The 11,169-nt window shown below is 40.8% G+C and overlaps 1 protein-coding gene across 2 annotated transcripts in view; it reads left to right on the top strand.

Moving 5' to 3' along the window:
- Nucleotides 1-11,169, top strand: part of LOC146456651 (TPR repeat-containing protein DDB_G0287407-like) — a 28,293-nt gene that overhangs the window by 15,201 nt on the left and 1,923 nt on the right. For both annotated transcript variants that reach the window (XM_085093133.1, XM_085093134.1), the window contains exons 15-24: nt 1,400-1,611; nt 2,158-2,407; nt 3,405-3,510; nt 4,856-4,984; nt 5,489-5,604; nt 5,943-6,075; nt 7,066-7,182; nt 7,889-8,023; nt 8,553-8,642; nt 9,645-9,803. In XM_085093133.1, the coding sequence (XP_084949259.1) occupies nt 1,400-1,611; nt 2,158-2,407; nt 3,405-3,510; nt 4,856-4,984; nt 5,489-5,604; nt 5,943-6,075; nt 7,066-7,182; nt 7,889-8,023; nt 8,553-8,642; nt 9,645-9,803 (1,447 nt within the window). The remainder of the gene's footprint in view (nt 1-1,399; nt 1,612-2,157; nt 2,408-3,404; nt 3,511-4,855; nt 4,985-5,488; nt 5,605-5,942; nt 6,076-7,065; nt 7,183-7,888; nt 8,024-8,552; nt 8,643-9,644; nt 9,804-11,169) is intronic.

The raw sequence follows: 11,169 nt of genomic DNA on the forward strand, positions 1-11,169 counted from the left end.
GGAAACACGAAATAGGGTAGGAAGGAAAGGAATGACAAAACGGTAATATACAACTATGTCAGTTGTGATTTGACTTTTGTTACTAGAGATTCAAAATCGTCATACAACTACAAGTCTTCAAATTCTAGGATGTTAAATAGTACAATTTTTATATCCATGAGGAGATTCGAGTGCTCACGTTTCGAGCGTAAGTCCTTCGTCAGATTCGCATTCGTTTCTACTCCCCACCGATGCAGGACCACAGTTTCTTTAGAAGCTAACCCTCTTATGAATTGAATTATACTATAATGTCATTTGATGCTCATATATCTGGGATCTGCAAATCCGCGTCATTTTACCATGTGAAGAGCTTGTCTACGATTAGGAAGTACCTAACGAAGGTGTCCGCTGAAGTTGCAGTGCATGCCTTTGTGACATTGTACTGTAACTCCCTACTTTACGGTTGTCCCAAATATCAGTTAAGAAAACTACAGTATGTTCAGAACACAGCTGCACGGATTGTACTGCTCTCTGTCCGATCTCTGAGGGGCAAGATGGCAAGTTTCAACACATTACTCCTGTTTTGATAGGCCTTCGTTAGCTTCCAGTCAATTATCGCATCATTTTCAAGGTTTTATTAATAGTTTTATAGTCGCTTAATGGTGCATCTCCTAGCTATTTGGTTGATAGGCTTCACTATCTTTCTCACTCGGGAACTCTGGGATCTGTCACCACTGAACTTTTAGATCAGCCGAGGCCTTTCACAAAGACCTACGGTGATAGGGCATTTAGTGTATGTACCCCAAGGTTATGGAACAACCTGTCACTCTACCGAGAGCTTCAGAAGAGGCCTTTAAACATACCTCTTTGAACATTTTGTGGACAGCTACTCATTGTTTTTATAGAAATTGTGAATATTTTTGAACTTTGGATAGCTGTTTTTAAACCTTGTCCTTTTTGTATATAGATTTTATTACTGACTGTATTGTTTTACACATATATTTGTAAAGCGCCATGAACGTAGGAATGGCGCTATGTAAATAAAGGTATTATTATAATAGAGCGGTTTTTAATTAAGAGTCGCACTGAAACCAAAACCAAGTAATTACTCTGACGGAACACTGCAGAAACGAGATCCCGGTTGTACGAAAGCCGGTTAACCCTAATCCATGATTAAAAGTTATCCGAGGAATTCATCTCGCTCGTCAAAAATGATCTTAAAGCGTATTTTAATGTAATTTTCGAAAAGTGGCACAAGTTTGTTACCCAATCACAGAGCATAGTAAAGCTTAACCGAAGCAAACGCATATTAATCTAGACACTAAGTTGAAAACCGCCCTATAACAGAGTTTGTGAAGTCCACAAGTATGCAAATAATGGAGCAATCCAATTTATTCCCTTACTTCTCTTTGAATTTCAGTTTGGAAGAACAAGTGCTGACCAGATTTGAAGAGGAAAATGGTGGACAGATTGTTATAGCGACTGTGTGTTTGCTAGAGACATCGCGCCATGGACTGCTGGAAACAGAGTTGCTACAGATGCTGGCTGAAGAATCAACCCTCACCCCACGCCCTTACATTGAGGGTGAATCAGACCAGATAACCGTGACAAAGGTTGAGCAGACAGAAGCAGGTGTGTTCGATTTTCGACATCTCCTCTTGTCATTTCTTTCTCCCACGGACTCCAGTCCACAGCTGGGGTCATTCAGTGACACTATGACCATGACATGGTTCAGATTTCTTGGTGCGCTTTTGGACCTTAATAGAACCCATACATAGGAGGGAAATTAGACGCTGTAGTAAACCAAACTGGTCTAAATTTAAGAGATAGAAGCACCTTGCATTACATCAGGTGTGCCACGGCAAAAAACCTTGAGCAGCTTTCAGTTGAAATAACTCAAGAGTTTGAACCACTTGCGTGTAACATGAACATTAGGGAAAGGAAATCTTATTCCTCGAATTTATGCGCTGTTGGCTTTCCGAAAGTGCTAACTGGCCTTTTTTTAAGCATTTTTAACGACATATTTGCCCCTCCGAAAACAAAAGAGATTGGATAGTTTTTTCGACTTGACCTTAAGCTAGAGAAAACGCTCAATCTTGCGGAATATCCCTTGATTTTAGCCTTCGTCCGCGGGATTTCCCAGGATAATTGTTAAATAAATAGCTTTATTATCTTTAGCGCTAGGCAGCCTTACCGTAGCAGATAAGCTAGCAAAACAAGTCGACGAGACGTATGTGCAGAAAGAGGAAGAACCGAAGAAAGTGGCTAGCAAAGGAAAAGAGAAAAGAAAAGAGAAGAAATTTGTGCCAGCGGCTAAATGGGCCCTGGTGTACCGTGCACTGAAGCCTCTCTTACGACCGTGTGGGGACTTGGGCGAGGGACGACTGGACTTCTATCACAGATCTATCAGTAAAGCTGTCAGAAGAAAGTGAGTAATTGGATAACGATCGACTACTTCTTCTTCTGCGAGTAACCATTTGTAAGATGAGTGATAAAACTTCATTAGGGGGTCAAGTATTTAACTGACTGCTTAGAGTTAACTCAGTACAATTCTCGTTGAATGTCGAATTTGGTGAAAATGTGAAGTTTCGTGAAGGTTTGATTGCAAACTCGGGAAAATATTATTAAAAATGTTCGATTTTAAACAGAGAAATTGATGGCTTGCAGGGAAACACTCCCTGTACGTCATCCACTTGTTTGTGAAGGTCGCGAATTTTCAATTCACACACACTAATTTCAATCATGTGCAATGTATCCACCTTGTAATTGGTGCGCCGCTTCTTTGTGGAATCACAAAACAGTTAATTGTTACTTTGAAGGCTTTGCCGTGTTGGCAGTTGAAGTAAGAAGGGAAACCATAGCCTCATACGCAGAAGCTCTTTGGGCTTGTCACACATTCCTCTCTTACGTTCGTGGGATGGGAGGAGAGGAATGCGTGACAAGCCCAAAGAGCCTCTGCGTATGAGGCTAGGGAAACCAAGGCACGCTTCCTAGTAAAGCCTGTCCCCGTCCTAGTGGATTTAGCCATCGTGATCGCTGATGCTACCTTGCTAACAGAGGCTTTTCCTTTTGTATTTCTCGGCCGGGGTAAAAAAGGTTTCTCTTGGCGACGTTAAACAAGCCGACTACACAAAAAAAAAAAATAATTAAACCCAGGGATGAGAACAACTTCGTACATGCTAAAAAACGTACCAGAAAGAAACGCCCTGCTTGCTAGTAGGGTATTTTGGTGCATATAGTTGATGATGTAAAAAAATAGGTAACGTCGCACTTGGAGCCTAACTGGCCCACTTAGAACCCAGCATTAAATTTGGAAATGACTGAATTGAAGAAAGAAATGTAACTTTTGATCCGGATTATTAAAATTCAACTGTTTTATAGTTTTTTTTTTTTAATATGATTGTGTCTCGACGCTCTTTTTCAAGGTATTTCACTGGGACCGAGGGTTACGTCAAACATCAGTATACTTTTTGGCATGGACAGCACGCGGAGTTTTTCGAAGGAAGTGAAGATTATGATCGCAAATCCGAGGTAAGTTTGCTAAACAGGTCAGAAATTTGTTTTCCTCCATGTTCCGGCTAATATTAATTTGATCCTACGTTACCTTGGTACTGTAGGGCATGAAAACGTTCCTGGTTTAATTCTTTAAAATGACTCTTCTATCTAAATTTCGATATGAATATTATACTCAGTTACAGACTTCAGTGGCCAGCAAGCCTGAAAACAACTTTTATTTCACTGAGTTCAATAAAATTCAAAATGTTACGTTGTCACAATTATATTTCACGAAGTATCGCCATTGTTTTTCGACTACTGGCCTCTTAAGCCGGCAACACACCTGGCGATTTTATACGCCGATCGCGGCGAATTTGATCGCCAGCGAAAATCGCAAGCGATTTTCGCCACCGATTGATGCGGACACACCTGGTGATTTTTTTTTTTTTTCGCTGATTACGGCGATGTGGCACTTCAACCTTGTTCCCGGGCTCCATCGATGGGCGTTTTGAAAAGGCATGTGATAAAATCGCCCAACCTGATTGGTTGACTTAACTGGCGATTCGCAGCGATAAGCGTAGAAAATCACGGGGAAGGGCACAATTGGTGATATCTGATTTTATACGGATCGGGCGATCAGCGAAAATCGCAATCGCTGCACCGGACACACCTGGCGATTTTCGCCGATCGCGGCGATCGGCGTATAAAATCGCCAGGTGTGTCGCCGGCTTTAGAAAACGCTACTAATAAAACCTGAATGGCGGAAATTTAATTGACGGCCAAGTTTCTTCATAGGCGCCCTTGATAGCGGTGAGAGTTAACTGCTTCTGAGTCAGATTTGGTGAAGTGCTAAAGCTTGACGCTTTGTCCGACATTGAAGCGACACTGATTCATACACCGGACTTCTCAGACATCAAACATAATGATAATGGGTTCGGTGGAATTGGGTACAGTTGCATTCGGTAGTCAATCCAGGGGTGCGCTTTTTTTGGGAGAATCCAATAACGGATTTTTGATCTCAGATCATTCTGATCATGGTGCATCAAAGGAACCGACGAATCCTTGTCCAGAGTGGATTCGTTGGTTCCTTTGATGCACCATGATCCGAATGATCTGAGATCACAAATCCGTTTTTGGATTCTCCCAAAAAAACGCACTCCAGGATCATGCCAAAGTCGAACTTGTTGGTATTCGTTAGGTTTATCGTCTGAACTAGGTATAACAATGCAAACTTTGAAATAACAGAACTAAGTAGACTGCTTCATCTGCGTTTTGTTAGTTTTACATTCCGCTTCGGTCTTTCCCATGCATTTTGTTTTGAAAGCGAATGTAATTTTTGACGTGATTCTTGTTTTAACAAACTGGAATATTTCTCTGTTAGGAGCTTCCATATCACCTTGAACAGCTGTTGGATAACAACAGGTTAACACGGTGCCTGCTGGAGTGGGAAGTGTTCGAACGACTGTTCTCAGAAGACTTCAGTATTGATCTTCTCAGATCATGGCAAAAGGTAGGGAAGTTAAGGACGGTGCCTGCTTTTGGTACTGCACATACGTTCTGCGAAAAAGAGATGTTCTTAGTTATTATTCAACATATTGTAACACTGCCCATATACGGTCATGATGCACTGAATATTCGTCATCTGTAGTCAACAGATATCATGCGATATATGTAATTTCGTGTGTCGGGGAGAAAAATGGCAAAATAAAGATCGTCTCCAGCTTTTCTGCACTAAAAAAAACTATGCTTTGTTATCAGTGTGTTGAATAATAAAACAATTATCCCGCTCAATCTTGCGGAATATCTCCCGATTTTAGCCAACGCGGCCTACGGCCTCGTCGGCTAAGTATCAGACGATAGTCCGCACGATTTCTTTGGATAATTGTTAAATATAGACTTACGGAAACACTGCCTGCAGCAAATTATTGACTCTAAACATTGCATAACTGGCGTTTTTTTTTTTTATGCCCGTTTATTCTTTTAAAACTGAAGCTGTGTTTGTATTGTGTTACAGGCTGGTGGATATGCGACGGCATCCGCTCTATATAAGGAATCGTTACAAGTTTTGCGTAACTCAGAGGCGCCGCTGGAAGAAGTTGCAAAGAAAACCGAGATGGTTGTCATGTTTCTGTAAGTTCACAAGAATCAAATATTGACCATTACGCATTAAAGACGTTTTGGTGCAGCCACAGAATTGGTGCTGAGAACGAAACAGGGAATAATATTCTTGCGCAATATTACCAGCTAGCTTTTCAAAAATAAAATAAAACTGTTTATATGAGGAGATATCCATATGCTTAATGCCACGCTGTAACTCTCAACGACAGTCGACGAGAGTAATGGTGAAAACAGTTACTCTCCTTTGACCTGCAGTCTCGTGTGCCCTTGATGGCTTCCCTCCAAAGTTTCTCCACAATCAAGTATCGGGGGTTGGTTGATTAACTTATAATGGCCTGTTTTGTTATTAGGATCCAAGCTGGGCAGTATAATGACGCGCACGAAATGTTGAATGATCTGTTGAAGTTAGAGGAAGAAAGTCTAGGCGCCAGAACTGACAAACTAGCCGACATCTATCAACTGATGTCCAAGACCAAGAGTGAGGCAAGTCCGTTTAGTACCATCCTTCCAATAAGAGCACCCTTCTCTAATACTGAAACGCCATAAACGCCCTATTTTGAACAAATGTTTGCTAATAGGCAGGCAGCCTCTATCTAATGAGTACCTACTGTCTGGAAAGCGACGCTTTGCCAAAAATCGCGTCATTTGCGCAGGCCCTCATTTCCGACGAATGCCCCTATAAGATAGTTCCCCGAAAATATCGACTTAAATGGCTACTCTGAAATCTCAATATACCTCTTCTTAATGTCTTAGTAATGTTAGTTCTGTTATATTTTTACACGCTCGCATCTTCATGTCAAAATCACGAAAGTGCCCTGTCTCAAATGAGACCCCTTTCTCAAGCTACCAAGATGTAATAGACCTATTCGGCTAACGCAATGTTGTACCCAATTCAGATCCCCCCGGGGTTACGATTCTTTGTTTATTGCATTTGCATTATAATGTAGCATTCACATTTAAATGATATGGAAATACTTAGAACAAAACATTTTATGCCCAAACGATTTGAATTGGGTACAACATTGCGTTAGCTGAATGGGTCTATAAGCGCCCAGGACAGAAAATGGAATATTCACAGCTGTATTCTTTACTTCGTATAATAATAATGACTTTATTAACGTTTCAAGCAACAATCTAGCAGAGGGGATTCCCACTGCTCATAGGGGACACCTAACTTTATTTTATATTTATCGTATTGAAAAACGAATACTTACGACTACTTTGCTGAAATTTCTTTCACCCAAGTGAAAGTTTTGCTTGTTTCCCCTCCCCCACCCTCACCCCGCCAAAAAATGGGTCACTCTCCAAATCACAAATAATACTACGCAGTTTCTGTTTTCACTGCTAGAAATTTTTCATCATCTAAAGTCCTTGTATTTTTATTTATTTCTTAATTTTCGCTGGAGTGGGGTTGATTGTGAAGAGATTTCCTGTAACTCAAGATTGATGATAACGGAACTTGTTTCTTTTCAGGTTGTAAAGAACTACAATTTCGTGACGATGGATCAGCTGGAACAAGACAGAGAAATCGTGGAGTTCTGTAAAAAGTCACTGAGTTATCGCAAACAGCTCAGTGGCGAGGAGCACGAGGTACGGTAACATCGGCTAAAATATACTGAAGAAAAAACGTTCACTTTTGGAGAATGTTAGGAACACGTAATACCACAGCTAAATGCTATGTAGTAGCTTTCGTTTGAATGGTTAGTCTTGGGGAGTTTTCCCAGGCTCAGTGGTTTCCCAGACTCAGATGTCAGAACACCTTGAACAGAACAATGAACAGCATCATAGGGAAGAAGTACTCAATAGTTATTTTAGTGTTCTTTTACCTGGTCACTTAGCAGTCTCCTTTTTCTCCAAGTTCAGTCGAATGTTTATATCCCCGCGAGTGCGAAATCAGAAAACAGGCGGTGGGAATTTTTCATCCATGCCCGCTTGTCCTTTGAGCGATCGTGCTCGCGGGAAGCAAAAACACTCGACGGATAAGCAGAGAATTGCGCACTGTAGGATTTTGACCAATGAAAAAAGTTTAAAACACGTTGTACAACTTAATAAACACTGCCATTTGATAGTACGTCCCACTTGAAAAATTCCTCCACAGACTTATAAGTTAAAACCATGTTGTACAGCACAATAAACAGCACCACAGGAAAATACTGCTTAGAAGCTTTCATTTGAATCGTTATAATTTAGGATTTCATCCACAGAACCAAAATTTCAAAACAACTTTTGCAACACAGTTAACAGAACACTTAATAAAGAAGTCACAAGTGATAGGTGTATTTTATCTTTTCTACAGCATAAAACAGGACTTATTGACATACTCATTGCACATCATCTGAGCATCGTGGCAGACTTAGAGCCTGAGAACTCAGAACAAACAAGAAGAGACTGTTTTAAATACATTGACGAGGCAATCGACATATTCATGAGGGTGAGTACAATCACTGTACAGTCCGAAAAGCTTAAAACCATTTCGCAGTTGGGAAATAGGGCTTTTTTTTTTCTCAAATTGTACATTCAGTGAATGTTGCCAGCGAAACTGTCTTGTAAAGATTTGTTTATTGAAATCATATCAATATGAACTAGGAATGTTAACATTAAGTTAGTTTTACCACTTTTAAGTTAAACCTTTTCACCGCAAAGGACTCCATGCCAAGAGAGCCCGTTCGCGTGAATTTAAAAATTATCTTGTGCAAGCTCTAATGCTTGTTATATCGGCGAGACGATGTAACACTGAGATAACATTGCGGTGCTCTACCAGCTGAGCAAGCATGCAATCTCTATCGCGAACCATTCTCAGGCGTTCTTTTCGCAACTGTTTAAGGTTCGTTCATTAGTTTGATGGTCTAAATCTTTCATCGTTTACGCATATAATACTTCTTCTATTTCGCTTTTACTTTACTGACAAGTGTAGCAATCTTTGTATCTGTTTCGATTATTTTTTGTTTTTGGTTTTGTAGCATGGAGACATGGGGCACATGGCGGAGGCGATCATGACCAAGTCGTTTATAAATCCGCGGGCAAGAAGGTTCTTCAAAGAGAAAGAAGAGGTATTTATACTCTTTTGTGGCCGGTCTTGACATCGAAGTGAAAGAACGGCCATTGCTTGGCCATCCTCAACTTGAGTGGTCAATCGACCACTCATCCATTTTACGACCACCAACGAGGAAGTGTCTTCATTTTAAAAAAGTCTCTAAAGGCGTCACAAGCTTAACCCCGGCTAAACGATCTAACATTGTTGTACAACATTTGTTAGTTCAACAATGTTGAAAAACCGGCTGAACGCTTCAACATTTGTGAAGCTGGCCAACATGTTTGATCGAAAGCAAAACATTTTCTTAACAACAACAACAACAACAACAACAAAAAACACACGTCATCAAACAAGGGGTGCTAAACGTTTCAACATTGTTGAACAAACAAATGTTGCACAAAAATGTTAGATCGTTTAGCCGGGGCTTAACATATATTAGTTTTGTATTTTCTCGTTTCACGGGATTTTGTGGCATAGTTTTTTAGATTTCAAGACGTTTGATTCGTCAACTTAACATGACGTGTTAGCGGATGTAGACAATAGGCAGAAGGTGAAAATCTGTCTAGTTAATGACAAGAAAGAACCAAAGTTGTTAAGCTCGGGTAAGCCGTGACATTTGATTTAATAATTCGCATTTTAAAGCATGAAAAAAGTAATAATTAGGAAAACAGAAAACTGAAGATATTTCAATGTGTTCATTGTTTGCCTTTTTTTCACCTTTTAAAATGCGAATTATGTCTAGTAACTCTTTTGTTCGCCTGTCATCATGGAATTTCCGACTACCTGTTGGACGAAAATTGGCCTGATTTCTAAAAATCTGCGGCAATACCACAGATTTTTAGATTTTTATCCCGTGCGCTACAAGAATAGCAATAGAAGAAATCAGCCCACAAATTGTAACATGTAAATTAACCCATGCGATTGAACATACTTATCGGGCTGACAAATAATCAGTAGGTGTTAATTAGCCTTTAGCTCTGCTACATCTCTGTATTTGTTTTTGCTCCTGTTTTCGCAGATGCTCAACAGGTCATTTGAACTGTGTTTAAAGACGTACGGTGAGAAGCACATGTTGATGTTGCGACTTTACTTGAATATTGGAATCCTGTACGAGGATAACAGAGACTTCCAGAAAGCGTACGATTACTTTGTCAAGTGGCACGAGACCTGCCAGGAGGTGAGTGGGGTCCGGCGATGCTTCATTAGACTCTCTTCGCAGATTTTAGAGGGCCGGCCTTTTTGTTTTTTCGCGAAAGGGGTGCCAAGGTTTTTCAATTTCTCACAAAGAATATAAGAATCAACAATAGATGATATGTACAACGATGAAATTCTCGGAAAAAAATTTCCAAGTCCCCAGCAGGAATCGAACCCCCAACCTTCCAGTTACTAGTCTGGGCCGGGTTGATTGAAAGCCGATTAACGCTAATCCCCGATTAAAAGTTAACCGAGGTTTTCAGCTCGCTTGTTAAAAATGTCGTAGATAGCAAATTTTAAGCCAAAGGCAAAGAAAAGGCCAAGTCGAAACTGAACGACAAAAATCTTTTTGAAAAATCTTTATTGGTTAGTAATTAAACTCGGATCAAAGTTCAGGTTAATCCAGGATTAGCTTAATCGGGCTTTGAACAACTGGGGCCTGGATGCTCTAATCACTGAGCTATGGGTGACTCATGTCCATGTAGTGAGCAGGTCACAGGCTTGTGGTGATAAGTCTCAGGACTTCGCATCTCGCGAGTACACAGGACACTCGTCACAAAAGCGAATTACCTGTATCGCGCAAGCACATTAAATAAGCGTTATACACACTTAGGAATTAGCGAACCAGCCAACCACCCAGTAGATATCAACTACAGTCGGACCTCTATTAGGCGGCCACCTATTAAGCGGCCACCCTCCATTAAGCGGCCACTTTCCAAAGTCCCGAATTATTATTTTGTCAGTAAAGTGCTGTATTCGATACCTCTATTCAACGGCCAACCTCTATTAAGCGGCCAGTTTTCAAAGTCCCCAGGGTGGCCGCTTAATAGAGGTCCGACTGTATTTCGCAGCATTGGGTGGTTGGCTGGTTCGCTAACGATAAATCGATGGTGTAAAATTAATATTTTAAGACATGGTCAGGAACCTCTTTTGTGACTTGCTTTGATAGCCAATTGCCAAATTTCTTTGTAATAGGAACAGTCTTCCTCGCTGAAATCTGTGCTCCGCGTTTGACGCTCTTCTCCAAACTTCTATGCGTCATTAGGGAGTTTAAGCACAGACGTTCGTGAGCCATGCACGGGCGGCAGCCGGAAGTCGAATGTTTCCTTTTTCGGCGTGGGTTTGCTCCTTACCACGGACAGCCACATGACTGTGGCTTGACGTTACAAACGCGATGGCGTGAAAACGCTCCAAAAGGGGAAAAATTCAATTTCCGGTTGCCGTCCGTGGCTCAAAAACGTCTGTGCTTAAGCTCCCTATTATATTTTTGCTCACCTTAATTCTGTAATGCCGACCTCTAGAATAAACCTTGGTGGAATGAGACTTTTTCAAACTCTAAAATTGTTAAA

This window comes from Pavona decussata, unplaced genomic scaffold, assembly GCF_977016875.1.
Source record: "Pavona decussata unplaced genomic scaffold, jaPavDecu1.1 SCAFFOLD_254, whole genome shotgun sequence".
In the NCBI taxonomy this organism is placed as follows: domain Eukaryota; kingdom Metazoa; phylum Cnidaria; class Anthozoa; order Scleractinia; family Agariciidae; genus Pavona; species Pavona decussata.